We start from the raw sequence: 21,388 nt of genomic DNA, 5'->3' as shown, positions 1-21,388 counted from the left end.
GAGTCAGTATAGGAGTAGAGACTAGTAGAAGCCTGATCCTACTGTAAAATAATAATCACTAGTTTGTCACCTTAGAGAAAGCAGCAGTCCCCAGCACCACGCGGTCATCGTAGCTGTTACAGGACACTGTCTGGTTTTCATTGGTCAGGACGATGTCGCGGTGGGCTGAGGTGGGGTCAAAGGTGAACCAAGCCACTGTAGGAAAGATACAACAACAGTCATTCATGATGCTACAATAAGAAACTGATTGGATGAGTGGAACTTTGAGGTTGAACACTGTGGATTTTTTCCCCTTAAAATCACATTAGATTTGTTCACTTTCTCATTATATCATCAAAAGTTTATATTATAACAGCATCTCTTTCTTACTATCATGTTATAATAAATATATTTTCTTGTTAATATACTACTAATTTAGTTTGTATAAGATTAGACTTTCATACTATTAAAACAAGAATATCAAGTCAAAGCCTCAAGAATCTGAGCAGCTTTTGTCCATGTGCTATTTTAATTTAATTCAAGTTATGATGCAAAAAAAAAGTAAATATAAAGTTTTATTTGATACATTTTGATAAACATGTCACAGATCAGCTACAGTTGAATTAATATAATTTGGCATTTTCCAGTGTTGTATTTTGAACATATTGATATTGAAAATAAAATAAAGTACCATCTTGATCAATTATAATAAGCTTTTAATTCAATTCTTATTTCTTGTAATGTAATCTCATAGAAACATCTAATTACAGCTGCAACGATTGGTCAACTTGATTAGCTGATCCATAGAAAATTAATCAGCAACTATTTTGATCACTGAATATTGATTTTTGCCATTTTTATGCTGGCTGTAGCTTCTCATTATTGAGGATTTGAAGCTTTTGTGTGTCATACTTGATGTAAACTCAATATCTTTAGATTTTAGACTGAAAACAAGACAACTGGAGATGTCATCATGAGACATTATAACAGACATTTATCACTATTTTTGGCATTTTATCGACAAAACAATGAATAGAGAAAATAACCAATAAATGAATTGATAATGAAAAGTATTGTTAGTTGCAGAACAATATCTGAGTTATTTGTTGTATTTAGTATAATTCACATTTTATATTTAGACAGTTTAGTTATGGAGTATGGAAATCAGTGTCTGAGAATATTACAATACAATGGGGAGTCTGGCAGTCCAGAATGTGAGTGAGCTTTACTGCAGGGTTAACACACACACACACACACACACACACACACACACACACACACACACACACACACAGCCGCAGTCTTTGTCGCCACCTCTTTTTTTTCTGGTCAAGCCAACAACAGTCACATCCCATCATTTCCTTTTTCTACTGTAGCTGCAAGAAGCCTCGCAGTCACAGAGAGAGAGGCAGGAGGAAGAGAAAGATGAGTGAGGGATGAGACAGAAAAGAAAGAGAAGAAGAAAGGGAGAGTAGGCAGGAAGCAAGATGACAGAAAGACAGAGAAAGAGGGTGGGAGGGTTATGAGTCACAAAACAGGCTATTGTTACTGTGGCTGTGAGAGACTGTGCGTGTGTGCATGCGTGCGTGCGTGCGTGCGTGCGTGCGTGCGTGCGTGCGTGTGGATCCACCTACCCCTTCTCCCTCTGTCTTTTCTTCTCCACTCCTCACCTTTCCTTCTTTCTTTCCTTTCCTTCCCTTTCTTTCCTGTCCACTCTTCTGCTTTTGCTTTTCTGTTCTTCTCCTTTCCTTTCCCTTTCTTTAACTTCATTCCCTTTCTTTATTCCTTTCCATTTGATCCCAACATCTGCTTTTGTCTCTTATTCACCCCTTTCCCTTTCCTTTCCTTTTTCTTACCATTTTCTCCTTTCCCTTATTACTACACCTTCCTCTTCCCTGCTCTCTTTTTCATTCTTCACCTCGCTACTCCTTTCATCCTTTATCCTGGAATATTAAGTTATTAAACGTGTCTAATTCTCTTCCCTTTAAGAAAATCCCCACTCTCATCTTCTTAGAAAACGTATAAAACTCAGCTTTACAGAATTTAAATAATTTCAACTTTATTAACATAAAATAGAATCAGTTTAACGAAAATCACACACACACACACACACACACACACACACATATACACGCTCCACCTACCATCAGAGGTCTTGAGCACCACCGTCTTGCTATATGGCCCCACACCAACAGCATTGTAGGCTTTCACTCTGGCGTTGTAAGAGCTGTTAAAGTGGAGGCCATCCACTGTACACACTGTTTCCTTCCCCACATAAACCTCCTGGTAACACACACACACACACACACACACACACACATATGCTTGTCAGTAATATCATTTTAGCAAATACAAATACAGATCAAGTAATCATGTTTGATGACACACATATTACATTTTACTACACACACAAATACACACACACACAAACTACCATCTGGCTTTTTTCAGAGTTGAGCAGCATATGGATTATTAATAATGAAAAGAGAGTCACAGAAAAGCTTGTATGACAGAATTTACTGCATTTTGGATCAGATTACAGTCATATTAGTGTTAAGCTTAGTTCTCTGTATGTATGACTGTGTGCGTGTGTGTGTGTGTGTGTGTGTGTGTGTGTGTTACACTAACCCTGTACTGGCCTCCGTTGCCATCATCCAGCTCCAGGATGTATCCCTCCATGAGGTTGCTTTGGGGAGCGATTACCCTCCAGGCCAGGGTGGCGCTGTTGTTCCTGGTGCAGCATTTCTCCAACTGCAGGAGCGGAGCCGGTGGCACAGAGGGTCCAGACTCCACTGTGGGGTTGGAGGGGAAAGAGATGAATCAATTTAATGTAATGATTTTTTTTTTACTGGAGAACAGTCCAATGGGGATATCGGGATGAAGAAGAATTGTAGAAAGAGGGATGAGAGAGATGAGGGGGGGGGGGGGGGGGGGGGGGGAAGACAGACGGGGCAATGTTGTCTGCTGGCTGGTTGCCTTTAAACACACTGAAGGGAGAGAAACAGGAGCTTTAATGTGGATGTAGTGGGACATAAAAAGAGCCTTAAGGTGAAGGTTCATTCAGTGGACAGGGCAACAGCTGGGAATCAGTGGAGGCTTAAACTAGGACACGTGAGGACATTATACCCACATTAAAGGGAGCAGTGCTTGTGGTGCATTGGGTTAAACCAATATGAGCAATATATATTTCAACTGAAGCTTCTGGAAACCATTATTTGAACACTATCTGACTAATTTGTTGTATTTAGTATAGATTATGTTCTTAGTAAAACCTCTCAGTTTAACCCATCATGAGACACTAACTCTCCATCAAACACCAGACTGATGATATATTTTTTTAAATGACTTAATAGCTTAAAGCTGTCTTAAGACTGTGCGACAACAGCAGTAGTGTAGGTTTATTGCATGACACACTGTGCTAGACGCCTGTGGTAAAATCTTAGTCACAATCTGTGCCAGATTGTATAATAGGCTATAAATCTGAGGCTGTCAGTTGGTGTGCTAAATGGGTGGTAAATCATAGCACTACCATGTAAACAGAAAGAAGGATATGAAGTCAGAGGTATGCCATCAGCCCCCATCATCCATCTGCACCACTCTGATGTGTTAAAAATTCTCTGAAGTCACACAAACTATTGTTACACCTCCATCGTCGTGTATACCAAGGTTAAGGAAAAAGTTCACTTATGAAATGTCAATTCTGTGTCATTTCATGCCTTATTATGATTGGTTTCATTGTAGAGATGGGTCATAGCAAAAATGACATTGTAAGAAGTTGGTCTTAAATTTCTGGGACTGCCAGAATTTTGCATCAGGCTGTCTTTGGTCGCCAAGGTTCAAAATCAGAGCACCACAGTAAGATTCCGTTGTTTTGGACTGTTGACCAAAGATTTTACCCAATTTCTCTCACAATTGTAAATGTTCATCTCAGACACTCTAAATCACACAGTGTAAAGGGCCTTTAGGGAGAGCATACTCCCTGAGGGCATATCCCTTACAAGGGCAGGACCCAGCATCATAGCAAAGGCTTGTATATTTGTCTAACACTTGTGGTGGTAAAACACATACTAACACATTGTACTCCCAAAGGAGCTGAAACAGACACACAAACCACAAAATAGGGTAAAAAATAACCAGTGAACACAGAAGTGGAGATTTTGGTTAACACAGTTCTCAGGGTGATAAAGTCACATCATGTTTTTATAAGCCGGGACTTAAGTGATCTTTCTAAAACAAGAAAAGTGGAGACACAGGGGGAAGGCAGCAGTCAGGACAGAGGGAACCGTGTTGTAGGATTTATGAGTCAATATCAACACCAATATGTATATTCTATAACATTTACAGCATTTATAGCTGAAGTAGTTCTTTGAATCATGGACATATAGATATTCTCTCATATGTTATATTTACTTCCTGTAGTTGCATTACAATACAACACAACAATAAGATATTTTCTTTGGTTAAACAATTGAAAATCTCATTGACTGAATCGCAAAATGATTATGTAGTCTCCATAAAACTCATTTTAAAAGTCAGTAGACTAGCAAGGAAACAGAAAACTACTTCATGCTACAAATTTCATTAACTCTGGATGTTTTGGAAACGTTGCGTTCCAGTGAAGGCCGCGCTAGTCTATACAGGCGGCATTCATTGGAGAGGAGCTGGAAAAACAGAAACCATGCAGAGGAAGGAGACCAGATAGACGCTGTGGGACAAAAAGACCAGTGAGTTTCCAACCAGAGTGGCCATGAAGGCTACCAGGACTGAGGGTGGAGGAGGAACGAGGGACAAAATAAATTCAAGGTAGGAAAACAAGAGGTTTACTGTGGAAAGTAATGTCTCTTAAATACCTCCTGGTCTCTCTGTCTCCATCTCAGCCTCACCACTGTCTGCTGCCTGCATTTGTTTCAATAATGGTATCTCCTGCACATCTGGAAATACGACGTCGGTTCGGGAGTTTTAATACAATAGCACATGTACAGAAGATGGCAAACAAAGCAGCTGGTAATGACAGAAAGTCGTGCTATGTAATAACCAAACACAATTTTTTTTAAGTATTTCTAAAAGGATTAAGTTTCATGGTCAGTCATATGCATATAATATGTAAATCTCACAACTTTCACCATATAATATTTATTTGTAGGTGAGGCTATAAATATTATATAAGAGATAAATATTTTAGAAGACATGCATATTTTACAAAGTATCAATATAAAATACAGCGTCATCAGCATATTAAGAGGTTTTAGGGTTTTTCGCCACATAGTCAATAATGATTCGAAAACCCTTCAACCACATATCTATTTCAGAGCACAAAGATGCAGGTTTGGTATGCTTAGTGCTCTTTATAAGTATGAGATGGCATGGGGCTCCTCAGTAGCCTAGAAGTTTAGACGCTGACCATGAAACAAAGTGTCCTCATTTCAAGTCTGGCCTGCAATCTTTGGTTTCATACCATACCATACCCCATCTCCTCTCATTTTCTGTCATCTATCTACTGTCAAGTCACTAACAAAGGCACAAAAAGCCCCCAAAATAACTTGGAATAAGTATGGGACGGCATCTCGGCTTGATTTGCATATATGAATTAGTCATTATGAGAAAAAAAAACACTCTGACCTCAAGTAAGTAGGACAAAAACAGAATTTAACAATCACATTTGAAACATTTTTGTCATTAGAGTAGTTATTTAACAACCTGGGAATCTTTTCATTTTGGTTTTTGGTCTTTTTTATGTTTCGTTTGGAAATTGTTCTTATCCTACAGCTGAATTTTGTTAATTGCAACCTCACTCATCACATAGTATGAAAAAGAAAGGACACATTTTTTCCACTTAGCTCTGCAGCATGGAAATATTAGAATGGAATAGCATCAATAATGTAAACACATGCATTCAGTGCAATTAAGAGAAGATGAATCAGATGCATCATGCTGGAATAAAGGTTTTTAACTTTCCTGTATTTTTCATGCAGTTTCATGTAATGCAGTGAGTAAGCACTTAATTACATCAAGTACTTACTCAGAAACATCTAACACTGAGCAGTATATTCAGCTCAGATGGCAAAAAAAGAACTTATAATGATGGAGAATAATTTCATGGGCAATTCTAAACCAAAAAAAACTCCTACAGTGTGTCATTGCTCAGGATGTCAAAGCTTAAGTTCAAAGATGCTGGTCTATCTTTAAACTCTATCGCTTTGTTCTGGCTGAGGCAGTGAGATGTGAAGGAGGGGAAACGTACAGATGGGTTTCATGTCACCGGCCTTAAAAGAACAAAGGGGGGACGATCAAAGCCTCTCCCCGATTTGCTTGACTGGAGCTCAAATTAGAGAAAGCCTCATTCAAATACAACTCCGGGTAATGTCTCCACCTGGGACGTTACCAGCAGATCTGGGTCATATTTTTATTAACTACCTTTAAATTTGTCTCACTCTTGAGGAATTCCTTGTTGGAGTTAAACATTTCTTTAGATTTAAACAACTGACATGAACTGGCCCCAATAGGACAGCGTAGGAAATTATAAGCTTATTATAAACTCATTAAGGGTGCATAATTACTATAATTACACCATATGATAATTATTAGTTACACAGCACCACAATGAATGTCATTTTCATTATCTGATGGTTATGTTGCGTAAGCTTTTGGCAGGTTTGTAATAACTGTAATGGATGACATTATAAACTGAATAATGGAGAATAATAAAAAAAATGTAGACAAGGGACTGTGTTGACTCTCTATCTGCAAAGGAAAGAGCTTCATCTTTTCTGCTTAAGTGGAGCAATATAGAAATAAAATATGCACACTGCTGATTACATATTTAATGTACAAGAACAATACATCTGGGTAATCTGTGTGACTGCACTGGAATGAATATAAAGGCAGCTGAGTTTATTCATGCACGCCAACCGGTTGCCGGGTAGCATCAGCCAATGAATAGCTAATTAGCTGTGTACATTGTTGTGCATCTTGACGAAAAATGTTGTTTATTGTTTAGCAAATATAGGGCTCATCAGGGGATATCTTTGGGCTTCAGATCAAGGATGTTGTGTATGTTGATTTATTTATAGAGATCATTTAAAGTGGAACTCCACAGATTTTGCCCATTGAGTTCAGTTTACTGGTCATAAGGTCTACTGCACAGCCTTGGATAACCTTTGAAAAAACTACAACTAATGATGTCAGGTTGGGCTTTGAGGCATTAGATTTTTAATAGCAAGCCTGTGTTACAAACTGGGGCATGGAGTTTGATAGACATGGGCGAGCACCAATCAGGGAGGGTCAAAATGCTGCATTTGAATGGGAAGAATACTCCAAGATGGTTCCTCCTGATGCTAGTCTTGTAGTCATATCATGTATCTTAAATTAACTAATTTTCCACTGTTATATATTCATTAACAAGTAAAATCAGATAAACAAGCTACTTAAAATGCCATTTTGAAAACAATTCATTGACGCTTATGAAGTCCTTCTAAACAAATAAGAGATATCATTACTGAGTGAAATATACATTTATGACCTGATTTTTCCCCAATTTATTTGTTCATAATTACAGTTGTAAAGATATGAAGAAGAACGTGAACACAGCATGATGAGACATGAATTGGGAAATCTAATGTTTGTGGCGTTTGACCCATAGTAGACAATAAAAGTCAGGTTATATCAGCCTCTGTTGCTTCTTTCTTCTAAGTCTTCAGCTTTATAAAAGTGCAATAGTCAAACAATGGAATACTCCTTTAAAACACCAAATGTTAACCACAGTGCTAATGCCGAGGTCTTAAAAACACAATGAGATAATGAAAAAAATAGAGTGCAAATTATTATAAGAGGCTTATAAGAGAAAAACATGAAATAATCTTTATTTATTCCAAAATGTAGCTGTAAGATGAGTCTTATAAAGGGATTTTAAAACATTTAAGTGTGGGTTTTTGTGTGTTTACCTTTGCCCTGGCAGAAGTCCAGCTGCAGGATGGTCTGGAGCAGCGAGTCGGTGTTGAGGGTGAGGTCAAACTCGGGGCCGACCTTCGGCTCAAGGGCCCCTTTCACCCACTGGTCTTGAGATGACGTCACCCGCTTGATCAAGGCATCTGAGATCTACACACACACACACACACACACACACACACACACACACACACAAACAAACAAACAAAGGTAAAGATAGACACATGTAGAACATAATCAAATGTGTATACAATGAAGAACGATAAGCACAAGACACACACAGGAAATGAGAGCATCTGCATTGAATATCTACAATCAAATATGCTTGCATGCTCTGATACCCTCAGTGCATACAGAGCAGCTTCTCTGTTATGGGGATGTGTTCCATTAGCCTGGCTTCATTACATTGTGTGTGACAAGTGAAATGAGGCACACATTAGTGCAGTTCAAATATTTAAGGATATGAATTAGACCCCTCAACTGCTGGTAGGAACTACACCGCCTCGAGAAAGAAGGAAAAAAGCTAAGTGAATATATTAAACTACACTAAAGTGCAAATAAAGAAATGTGATCACTATCTTCTGCTGAGCTGCAGGTTTGTAAATTCATCCTCCAGCAGTAAAATGTAGATTCTTTCCATTTAGCTTTTTGTCCCCACTTAAAATGATTTTGAATTCATAAATGCTCTTGAACTTACATGTAACGGGAATATCCACCTATCCTCTAGTTAGCAGTTAGCTGCTGGTAACCATAAAGCACTACATAATCAATACATCATAAAATATTCAGATCACATGGAGGCGAGAGGGTGTGTGTGTGTGTGTGTGTGTGTGTGTGTGTGTGTGTGTGTGTGTGTGTGTGTGTGTGTGTGTGTGTGTGTGTGTGTGTGTGCGTGTCCCACAGGAGTGTCTTTGATCTCTATTTCATCTCTCCCTTCCTTTTCACCTTACTCCATGTCTCTCTTGCTACCGTATCTCTCTCCAGGAAGAGAAATCTTTCATCTCATATCATTCAATAGAAATCGAGAGTTGAATTGACTGAATCCAATAGCCATAAATGCAGCTACTGTAAGGGGTTGGAGAGTTTAAAAGCCCAAATGCTCATCTGACTATCACCTCCACACTGATGCACTACTGAACTTCTTTAAAAGTGTATTTTACTTGATTTTATATATTGCATTTATCCTACTTTTACTATCTACTATTTGTTTTACAATGTTTTAAATATTGCTACAGTATTTGTATTTTCCATCTTATATTACATTAATGTTTCTTTTTCTTTCCTCTTTCTTTTTTTGTTCTTTTTAAAATATTGCTCTATGCTCCTTTGACGTCTTTTTGATGTGAAGCACTGTATTTTGTTGAAAAGCACTTTGAGCTGCATTTCTTTTATTAAAAGTGATTATTATCTTTTGTTCTTTAAATATTTTTTTCTCTTCTTCTGACCTCATTAAAACTGCATATGTAGAAAAGTTATGAAGTGGTAGCCTTCACTTTGCCACAAACTGGAATTTGAAGATGCCTGAATGATCATAAAACATTAGGAAATACATTTTGTTCACAGTAGCATCATTCACAGACAAAGACATGTATATTATTCTATATTATGATGTTCCTCTAGATTTTTTGTAGGGGTTCCTTATTTGGATTGAGGGTAGATTGATTTATTTAAGAAGACATTGACAATGTATATTAATCAAAAACATTAACATGTAAATACGCAAGATTATAACCAGTGGCTAGAAAGGGAAAATACAGAATGTGAGTGCAGAGGATGCTGTATAGCTGCACAGATTGTAAAGCCCCCTGAGGCAAATTTGTGATGTTGGACAAAACAAATAATATTGACTGGGAGTGACTTGCCTCGTGTTTAGGGTCAATTATACCCCAGAGATGTATAAAAATCCAACAAATTTAAATAAACGTATTAGGGGTTTGGGAGGGGCAGTGATGTATAAAAAGTAGTGTCAAACCAATTACAGGAAATCTTTTGTATTAAATCATATTTTACAGTTGAGTTCTCTCAAACCCCTAACACACATAATGTGTTCTTTTCTTTACCAAAATATGAGAGCAGTTCAAGCTATTCAGAGAAAGTTAAGACAACTTGTGTCACAATGCTAAGTATGTCTTTGAGCTATCAAACAGGGTGTAGATCAGAACTAAATGAATGAAACTACAGTTCTACTTCTTTCTTCTAAGCAGGTGCACATTTGACCTTTCTCAGTTTGACCCCAACATGCACGGATCAATGACTATTGATCAGCTGATCGAGCATCTGAGCCAGCTGATAACTTGTACGGTCATTTAAAAATAGATCAGCTGCAGTGTTAGTGGAGAAAATCAGTCACATCCTGTGTTGTGTGGGGGGCACATGGCAGGCGTACTGTATATATATATATATATATATATATATAAATAAATATATCTACAGTAGGATTTTTATTCTCACATCAGTGATGAAGTCTTCAGACTGTGCAGTGTTTATACCTTCAGAAACATCAAAGGCTCCCTGCAAAGCTGGTTTCTACCTTTAAGCAGCTCAAAGGAACAAAGTTCCAGACTTCCCTATTCCTTTCAACTTTCACATTTACACTTTTGGTTGTAAATACTTCAGAAAAATGTTGATTTAAGTTGATTTTTTTTTAAAGTGAGACCCCATGCTGTGTTTGTCTTGTGTATGATCTTAGAAACATAAGTCATAACTGTGTCAGTTTTTAAGTGTGCTGGTGTTATTTTGTTTTCATGAAGAGACAAAATAATAATGATGTTCTACTTATAACAATATATTATAACAATAACAGGATAAATGAATGTAATCTCTAAAGGGACAGTGTTCAACAATAGAACAGTGCCAGTCTTATACTTTAATATCTTGCGTGCAGCTTTCCATACCTGCAAGCAGAGGAAGAAACTCATGCATGACCACCTCTGACCACCTCTGACCACCTCAGGTCTTTTTCCTTTACCCAGTTATCATGTGAAGACTAGACTAGACACTAGGAGGCATATACACAGTGAGGCTCTCTTAAAGGGTCAGGATGCTTCTGTGACTGTCAAACACTGTCTGAAGGTTTGGCTATTCCAAACACTTAATAAACTTTACTTATACAGCACTTTTTAAAAACAGTACATGGTCAAAACATTTAAGTTCTACAATGAGGCAGTATAATCACACAATGACAATGAAGTTAAATAAAACCAAAATACTTCTGGTATAAGATAAGATTTTAAAATAAAAATACACACATTGACACAGTCACATAAACACACACAGAGGGTCTCCTACCTGGAGGAAGCCGCTGGGATCGTTCTCCTTGAGGACCTCCAGACAGTACTCCATCATGCCGGTGGTCTGACGTAGCTTCATGGTGCAGTGGGTGATCTGGTCGCGTACCACCTGGCAGACACACAAACAGCAAGTCACATTAGTTTTTATTAAAAGTAGTATTACAGAGCAGGGCTTCTGTATTGTTTTGTCATTACATTTGTAGATAAGATGAATTATTTAAACTAGGTCACAAGAACTGTCAAACAAGCTGTTTTAATATATTTGTGCAAGATGTGAATTTTCCTGCTATTCCCTGACTTCAGAGCATGTATTCATTTCCCATATGTAACAGCCAGTTATATATGGGCTGCTGCACAGAGTTTGCAACGGATAAGCAATGAAAACAGGAAGTAAATCCAAAGGGGAAGAAGCTAGAGAGCTATAAACCAGAACAGTTCAAACACTTTGGTTAGGATTGCTCAAGAGTTTAGTTTAAGATAAGTTAAGTTACACCAAGTTAAGGTACATTATGTTACGTTACCTTAAGTTACGTTATGTTACGTTATGTTACGTTACGTTATTTTAGGTTACCATAAGTTACGTTACCTTAAGTTACGTTACATTAAGTAACATTATGTTAAGTTACATTAAGTAATGCTACATTAAGTTACATTGTTACATGAAGTTACGTTAAGTTACATTATGTTATGTTACGTTATGTTAAGTTACAATAAGTTACGCTATGTTAAATTATGTTGAGTTACGTTAGGCTAAGTTACATTAAATTAGATTACGTTAAGTTAAGTTATGTTACGTTACGTTGTGTTAAGTACACTTATTAGGGATTACATTATGTTACAATGCATTTAGGAAAGCTTATCCTTCTAGAAATGTCTTATGTGTCCATGCTGATTACCAAAACAACAACAAAGGACAGTACAATTGAAGACATCAAACAGTATAGTGGTCTATAATATCATGGAGTGTAATACCCCACCACCACATACACAAAAATCAAAATCAACTACTACAACACACAACTTTCATATCACAATCATTTGTTGAACATAACTAAACTGGTATGAAAGGTTTCCGAGCAACCCACAAAGATGGTGGCCTGTACCTCCATCCTGATGGTAACAGCTCATATTCACCATAGATGAACAATGTATAGCTGGAAATGGGCTTATTAGAAAAGCAGCTCAGACTGGCAGCTACTCTAGATTGCACAGAGCTTGGTGATTGTTAGAAGAGAGTAATCAGGGAAAAGGGAACAGGTGCGTAGGTAAGTGTGGAGACCAGGTGACTGGAACTGGCAGGAAAAGAGTAGAGGCGAACTGCAGGTGGGCTGAAGGATGAAAGGAACAATAGGTGGGACAGGTGCTGGCAGGCAAAATACGACAGTAGAAAAGGTAGAAAAATTAAGAAGCGGCTGACAGCATGATATCTTCATTTCACAGATGGGTCACATCTGTCAAGAGTCCCATAATCATCTGAGCATCAATGGAAAGAATAGAAGGAAAAAGTGAAAGATTTAGTAGAGGCGAGTATTTTACAGAGAAATCAGCCTTGTATAGACTTTTTTCTTACGCTCTAGCTCTTTCAGCATCTCACACACACACACACACACACACACACACACACACACACACACACACACACACACACACACACACACTCATCACATGCTATCTGCTGGCTGAACTCCCAGCAGAAGGAAAGTGAGATTTGAACGGGTGTCAGAGCCAGACATTGAGGGCTAATTGAAACTCAGCAAAGTGTCTCCATCTTTTTAGCCATTATTTATGTTTAATAATATCTGCACTACTGTACATTTCAACTAATGAGTGATCTCTAATTATCTGCTCATACTACAGCTGATCAGTATGTATATAATATGTACACGATCAAGACAAATACATCAACTTTTTAGAGGTTAAGCAGGAGATTAGACAGAAAACGTCCTGCTATGTTGGCGAATCCAGGACAATTAATTATACCGTTAACCAATGGCTGCTGAGTTTAATCAGGAAGTTAATTAGATGGAGCCTTGGTAATTAGTCGCCCCTCGTTTAATTGATGGTTAATGGGATTAAGGTTAATTATTCACCTGTCAACCGCTGTCTCAACTCAAATATGAAGACCATGAAGAGTCGATTGAAAGAGGACCGAAACAATCCTCAATCTGAGCTGAAGAGTTGGAGTTTGTTAATTTTCTTTTTCTTTTTCTTTTTTCTTTTTTGCTTTAATTGCTTATACTATTTGAGCATTTAATGAGTTTGTCTTCCTACATGAATTATGTTTAGAAGAAATATCAAAAGTCAGTAAAAGGCAAATAAAAGGAAAGATTTGATAGAATTGTATTGCTATGTACCATCACATAGCTGGAATTCACCTATACAGCAAAATATACACACACAGGATGCACACACACACACACACACACACTCACTCAATTAATTAACCAGGACCAAATTTGCTTTTCGATTCCACTTGACAAACTCGACTCTTATCTCCCGTGTAAACAACGTGGAGCATAAGGCGTGAAGCCCGAGTAAATCTCAAGATTTATTTCAATTTCTTTCTGTCGTGCCAAGATGTGCCGTCGGCTCCCTCCCACACGTTCCTGCCGGCCTGGTTGAAGGGATTTTTTTTTTCAATATGTTCCACATGCATCTGAAATGAGTTTGAGGGTATGGATATGGAAACATGTTAATGCAAGCCCAGATCGGAGTTTTGTCACCTAACTGAATATGTATCCGGCAACATGACTCACAGCCTCACTCATCACACTCCAGAACCACAGTTTGGCTCGAGATGCAAGATCGTTTGATGCTGAAAATGACAGTTTCACATTAGTGTTCTATAATGGAGAAAAGCTCTATATATGAGTTTTTTTATTTAGTAGTGCAGAGGGGTAATAAAATATTCTATTTATAAACCCTTCAAGAAGTTGAATTTGATATGTAACAACATACAGTATTGCTTTGAAACATGTTGTTTAAGATACAATTCATGTCTTAATCAAACCCCTCGGTTTACAGTTTAAAGGCTAAACTTAAGTCAAATTTAAAGGGGACCTATCATGAACATTTACAGGTTTTATTCTGGAGCTCTACTGGAATATTTCTGCATGATTTACAGTTTTGAAAAGTCCTAATTTATCTCATACTGGCTCTTTATTCAGACCCTCAGTTCAGCCTCTGTCTGAAACAGTCCATTTAGCTCCTGTCTCTTTAAGGGCCCCCTCCTGGTGAACCCACTTTGTTTAATCAATCAATAAATCAATCAATTCCTATTTATATAGCGCCAAATCACAACACAAATTGTCAAAGCACATATCACACATAGCAGGTCTAGACCGTACTCTGTAATTTTATTTACAGTGTTCTGATTGAACAGCTCCAGGAAGCTACCTCTCTGCTATGTAAAATAACAGTAGTACATTTCACTTCTTCTCCTCGTTCTTTACTTGAAACAGAAACTTTTCAAATATATCCATACATGGATAAGGCTGAAGCCCTTTCTGAAGACTTTTGACTTTCAGGGAGCACTTTTAAGTATGTTCCCCTCAAGTTTTAAAACTTTGACCATGTTTACTATAGACAGCCAACATTGTAGCATAAAACCACAAAAATAGCATTAAATGGGCCCAAAAAAGATACTGGACATCATAAACCTATCAGGTTAGATTTAAAAAAAATATTTTGGCTTTTAAATTCAATTTACGAGATCGGATGACCCCTAATCTCATCCAAAAACAGACTCAGACACACTCATCTGTACAAGCGGCAGAAGTGAATACTAATCCAATGCTCCCAGGATAGAAAATGACCAATGAATGACCTGGGGAATACAAATATTTCACCCACAGCCAGCTGCTGGATTACAGCTAAGACTATGTGTGTGTGTGTGTGTGTGTGTGTGTGTTTGTGTGTGTGTGTGTGTGTGTGTGTGTGTGTGTGTGTGTGTGTGTGTGTGTGCGTGTGTGCGTGTGTGCGTGTGTGTGTGTTCTTGACTATCTATCTTTTTGGGGACAAAGTTATGAGCCTGTAGAGTGAGGACAATATTGAAAGTGAGAAATGTTGCCAGTTCGGCACTTCTTGTTGTTTGAGGGTTAAGATTTAGCTTTAAAGTTATTCTGTCTGTCTTTAAATTAGGGTTATAGATGAATCTGCTGATTATTTTCTCAATTTAAGTTGAGTTCAAAATGATTTCTTGGATGCCATGGTGATGTCTTGATTTGTCTGATCAACTGTCCAAATTCCAAAGAACTTTAGTTTACCATCATGTATGACACAAAAAACCTCCAGTCCTCACATTTGAGAAGCCGTAATGAGCAATTCTTTGTCATTTCTGCATTTTAAAAAATGACTAACACAAGAATCAATTATCACAATAGTTGTAATTTTCTGTCGACTAATTGTTGCAAGTCTAATGTAATCAAATGAGCTCTAAAATTCTAGTTTAAATATTCTGAACCAACTGAACGTTTTCAGTTTTAGATATTGACTGTGTCACTGTAAAACTACACAATACACAGTTTCACACAAATGGACAAACTAACATACTGAGTATCTTTGGCTGTTCTTTGAAAGACGAAATCAAAATATGTTGCTTTTAAGGGATTAAGCTTTGGTGAATTTTCGAAACATCTGCCTTTCTTGGTGTAGACACAGTCTTTAGATTCTTTTTTTTCTGTCCTTTGATTTTGTGTGTGGTCCGAGCTATATCTACCAAAGCAGATTAAAAAGGCTTGTAAGTGCGTCAGACAAAAATGGAAAGGGCAAAAGGTGATTTCATAGTCGGAAAACATGACAATCCACTGAAATAGATCATATTTTACTGCTTGATAGTTGCATTTGTGAATCAAAAAAGCATTATTCTGTCTTGGAACAGCAGTTACAACTTACACTTTGCCCTTAGTTGTCCAAAAACAAACATAAACTGTGTCCAGACCGATAATACATTTATGGAAAGGCTGTATTGTGTTTTTTCTTGATAAGGTGTAAAGATTCCTTCATTTAGAAACAATATATGAGCTTTAGCACCTTGAATAAAAAGATATGTCCAATTAAAGGTGAAGTGTGTAGAACCGAACAGACTTGACTTGGTTGCAGTGTGAAATCTCACCACTAGATGCCACTAAATCCGACACACTGGTCGTTTAAGAGATTATGTACAAATTATAAATGATTATCTTAAAACACCTACTTGAGAATAACTTGTGTCCTATTTATATGACCTTGTCATGGAAAATGAGCTATCTGGTAATACTTTGTCATACACGTGTCTCAAAGATGACAGCGCATCCTCATATCTGTTGATGTTCTGGACTTAAATGTGCTCAGGATAAGAGGATGCCCGCCGGACACTTAATCTTGTTGTTTGACGTTTGCTGACAAATATCAGTGGGGTGCTGGAAGAAGGCGATGATTCAGGATGAAGCCGGAGAGAGAGAGTGAGTGAGTGAGTGAGAGAGAGAGAGAGAGAGAGAGAGAGAGAGAGAGAGAGAGAGAGAGAGAGAGAGAGAGAGAGAGAGAGAGAGTAACTGACAGATCACAGAGTGTTCAGAGCTCTCTGTGCCAGGCGTGGCTACCACTATAAGTGTTTGGCTGTATTTGGGGCTCTTTGTCCAACACACTGAGTCCGTGTGCATTTGTGTGTGATTCCAGAATAAACTCCGAAAGACAATCCCTCTCTTTCTGTGTGAAATCCGCTTAAACAGAAACTTCCATGACAACCTCCTGCTAAGAGAGAGAGAGCTTTAGACTGAAATGGGAAGAAGAAATCTGTACCACTATCCCTCATAAATACACACAATCTAAAACAATAGACACTCTTTATTTAATTCAAGATACAACACAGACTCCACTACACTAGAATAAAATTACACAAAAACTATCCAGATGTTTCTCCCACATGTGACAGATGCCAATTCAATGACGCAACCTTAAGCCACAGTTTTTTCACATGTTCTGAGATTCAACACTTTCTATCTATCTAATATTACCTCTAAGGACTTACTGTATCATCCTCTACGCATCTGGAAAAGAAAGACAGTAAATCCTTCTACATAGGAATAAAACTGATGTCCTAAACATTAAGATTGACTGGGTGACTTAAAGAGGACATTTTTTGCTTTTTCTTTCGTTTATATGCTGTCATGATGTCAGATTTATACACTTAACATGGTCAAAGTTCCACAACTTGAGGTTAATGTATATAGAAATGCTCTCTGTAAGTCAAAGTCCAAGGCTGCTCTGAATGAATTCTTCTTTTTTTCTGTCTTGCTGACAGGTTGACATCAAATCGTCATGCATGCCCAATAAACGACTCTCTTCAATAGCATTGGTTGCTAAGGTTGTTGCTAAGGTTTATCCATGTATTTATGTTGTCCATTCTCATATTTCAAATTGGATTCCAGCTAAAACGCGTACAGATGTATTTGAGAAGTTGACATTTTGAGTAAAGACACCGTCCAAGAGCTGGCCAATCAGAATAGAGGGGGGGGGGGCACCTTAAAGAAACAGGAGCTAAAACGGCCTGTTTCAGACAGAGGCTGAACTGAAGGGCAGTTTAGAATTTAAGTCACACAGACATTGAGCACCATTTCAAGTGATTTCCAGTCAACTGTCTTAAACTTTGAAGAACCTGTTTTTGTTTATGGAGTTTAAACAGTTTTTGATGTTATTTCTTATGCAGAGTTCAACCAAGCTGCAACATACAGACTACATTTCAGGTAGGATTTCAGGAAGCCCTAATACGGAGATACAGGAAATACACACATCCTGTCCTGACACAACATTTTTAAGCACCTTTAATTGTTGTAAGTCAGCTCACGAATTCTGCTTTTGAGGTCGAGCCTTCAAGATGCTGCTTTTTTACTTTTATCTCCATGTGAAAGTGAGCCAGCAGAATGTGAGCCAGCAGTTAAATCATTAAATCGGTTAGAGATACGCAGCAAATTAATATTTATTCATGTAAAAAATAATATTGTTTTGCTTATTAGTCGTCTATAAGCAGTTATTCTTCACGGCTTCGTCGCAGCCTGCAGCTCTTTGCCCTCTGGCTAAATCTCAGCCTGCAGATAATGACAACAGCTGTCCTTGGGGCTTCCGTCCAAACATACCCTCTCATCCCTCATCCTCCCTTCCTTCTCCGCCATCAGCCAGACGGTCAGTCGGTCGGTGAGCACGTTGAGGCTGGGCAAGCGTCCATGTGATACACTAAGACTTAGGAAACCCCCGGCGCTGGATTAACAGAGCGGATAGAAACTCAACTGCCAGACAGACAGAAATCATCTGAGCTGAGAAATGAAAAATGAATCTGTAGAAGTATTCAACGCCCTGAAAATACATTTTCCTAATCAGTTAATTAGGTTCTACATGCGCACGTTATTATCTGCCATGCTGAGAGCGGTGCCGGTTCTTTTACATGACAGATATCTGTATTTGTGTCTAGTTTGTGCTCTTATTTGAAGCGGGTGTGACTGTGATGGAGAAGGCTCATGTTAGGGATTTCCAGTCTAAAAATCAGGTAGGTAACAAGTAGGCCTGTCATTACAACTACTTTTGAGGGACGATATATTGTCTCAGAAATAATCGCGATAAACGATATTATTGTCATCTGAAGACCATTTTATACCACTGACATAATGATAATATAATAGTATAATAATCCAGGAGGCTTTAATTCCATATAAGCAGTGCTGATCGCTTCTGCAGTCTCCATTCAGAACATGCACAAAGTCTTTAGGTCAGGTGAGTTGGATCATAAACTTTTACTTTGAAAGGGGCGATCACACTGTTGATCGCTTGCACTCACTTTATTAACAATATTTCAATGCTCAGACGTTCAGGCAAGATTCATAAAGTTTTGTTTCTTTGGTCCTTTCACTGCGTAAAACTCAGAAGTCAAATCTAATCAGACCAAATCCACATAATCTTGATAAAGCTGTTTTTTTCTGCCTCATTTTAACGTTGGTCATTACTTATTTAGTCACAGTTTTACTTCTTATTCCTTCAGTTGGATGTTTGGGCTTCACTGTGCAGAATGATGTATGTGCAGTTTGACACTAGAAGGCTTTTTTTACATTTATCTGCTGAAAGTGGAAATCTGAGTTTAAAGGGTATGCCTCTGAGTATGCCATAACAAATAGATTGGAGCCAATCATGATCCAGTATTTAATTTACACAGGGGTGATGTGGAGAGTTGAAGCCTCCAGTGCACTGATAATGGAATATTAGATAGATTCTCTATTTGTGAATTTTTAATGAGGTCGAAGGAGAAGATTTAATTTTAATGATTTTAACAAGATAATTTGACTTTTTTTGTGGAAAAACCACATCAGATACAATTTATTATTAAAACCAGAGTATTTTTTATATTTCTTAAAACATGTATGGAGGGCATCTTTAACATTTAAAACCTAGTTTCCAGAAGCTTCACCAAATCTAATCTACCCAAACTTTTGCTGATACTGTAGACTGAGATATATATATATAACAATAGATGCTTGCATACAAACCTAAGAACAGGTACTGCAGGTTATTCTGGTCATGTTTGGTGGGAAAAGATAGACGGATGGATGAAGGAGAGAAACAGACTAGAAGACAGGTAGGGAACCACATACCTCAAATATCCTGCTTGCTTCAGGCAGGACAGACAGTTCATGACTTTACTTAGTAATTAATTAGAGAAATTAAGAGCGTGGGAAGGTATTTACAGTTTTAAAATGTGCCTTTGGAAATGTTTAAAGGCTCCCTGCAGAGTATCACTGCACAGAAAGGTCAGGTGTTAAAGGTACTTATGAGGAAATCAATGAAGCATTACTGAAAGGCCTGTTCTCTTCTTCTTCTTCTTCTTCTTCTTCTTCTTCATGGACGTGCCGCTGACTTCTCAGCTTCAAGCCATATAACAGAACCAGCAGCAGCAGTCTCACCTTTAGTTTGTACTCCTTCTCCTTGGTGACTTTGGTGAGCAGTTTGGCTTTCTGTCTAGTCAGCGCCTCGATCAGAGAATCACACTGAGCCACGAGGCAGGCTTCGAACTCCACGCCGCTCTCCTGAACACACACACACACACACACACACACACACACACACACAGGGACAAAAAAACAAAGTTAAAAAAGGAAAGTCAACACTGCGTTTCTGACAACACTTTCTGCGTCAAATAAAGTTACTACTTCTTTAAGGTGCTCCGGAGCTAGGAGTCTAAAATAGATCTGTTGGTGTGTTTTTCTTCATTTTAGAAATCAAGTAGCACAGAGCAGCTTTGTGTTTGTTACTGATATGTTAATTTTTTTTTCAGCCGGATCTATTTTTGGATCGTCCGCACAAACATTAGAGAACAGTCTTAATTATTCCAAAAAAATAGACCGCAGACCACAACATAAGCAACATCCCATTTACCATCTATACAACTCTCTCTATCATCCTCTTGAACAAAGACAGATACTAAATATATATTATCACACATATAACTGATATAGTTGTGGTGGTCATGTGCTATAATTATAAAGGAGTCATTTATATGCACATCACATAAAAGACAGCACCAATGATAAAAGAGTAACGCCGGCACACTCAAAGATATATTTAATATATTTTGATGTGCTGATATGATGCTGGATCATTTTTCTGTGTGTTTTCTACTCTTAGAGATGAGATCTTTTTTTAATAATGGTTGATTAATATGAGATGTTTATGACTCTGGGCAGGCTGATTGATTAACCACACCTGCTACCATACAGCGTGCCAGCCAGTGTGTGTGTGTGTGTGTGTGTGTGTGTGTGTGTGTGTGTGTGTGTGTGTGTGTGTGTGTGTGTTCATTTTTTAATACATTTATAAGTTCTTTTTAATCTATTTTAACCTAGTTTTTACTCTAAGTTTTTTTCTCTTATTCTCTCTTATTTTTACTTATTTATTATGTATTTTTATTTTCTCTCTTTATTTCCATTTTTTATCAATGTGCTCTCTGTTTTTGTTCCTTTATCGTTTTGAATATCTTTTCTTTAAGATGTCCTCAGTCTCTACTTGCTCTGTCTTATTATCAGCTTGTCAATCAACTGTGAGGCATTTTAAATTACATTAATCTTTATGAAAGGGGCTGTATAATAAAGTTTGATTGATTGTGTCAAAACATTGTCAAATTGAATTAAATTTAAATTGTTATATATATATATATGGAT

General features: G+C 37.7%; 1 protein-coding gene across 4 annotated transcripts in view; it reads right to left on the bottom strand.

Annotated features, from left to right (window-relative positions):
- Positions 1 to 21,388, bottom strand: part of LOC128377579 (E3 ubiquitin-protein ligase TRIM9) — a 52,069-nt gene that overhangs the window by 4,460 nt on the left and 26,221 nt on the right. Inside the window, exons 3-8 of one of the 4 annotated variants that reach the window (XM_053337540.1) lie at positions 20,138 to 20,260; positions 11,212 to 11,322; positions 7,920 to 8,073; positions 2,608 to 2,771; positions 2,124 to 2,262; positions 71 to 195 (exon numbers count right to left, since the gene is read on the bottom strand). In XM_053337540.1, coding sequence (XP_053193515.1) covers positions 71 to 195; positions 2,124 to 2,262; positions 2,608 to 2,771; positions 7,920 to 8,073; positions 11,212 to 11,322; positions 20,138 to 20,260 — 816 coding nt within the window. The remainder of the gene's footprint in view (positions 1 to 70; positions 196 to 2,123; positions 2,263 to 2,607; positions 2,772 to 7,919; positions 8,074 to 11,211; positions 11,323 to 20,137; positions 20,261 to 21,388) is intronic. The other 3 variants (XM_053337541.1, XM_053337543.1, XM_053337542.1) reach the window with 3 other exon arrangements.

The sequence above is a fragment of the Scomber japonicus genome, chromosome 17 (genome assembly GCF_027409825.1).
Source record: "Scomber japonicus isolate fScoJap1 chromosome 17, fScoJap1.pri, whole genome shotgun sequence".
In the NCBI taxonomy this organism is placed as follows: domain Eukaryota; kingdom Metazoa; phylum Chordata; class Actinopteri; order Scombriformes; family Scombridae; genus Scomber; species Scomber japonicus.
The sequence above is the reverse complement of the archived record's forward strand: the minus strand, read 5'-3'. Positions and strand labels throughout refer to the sequence as shown.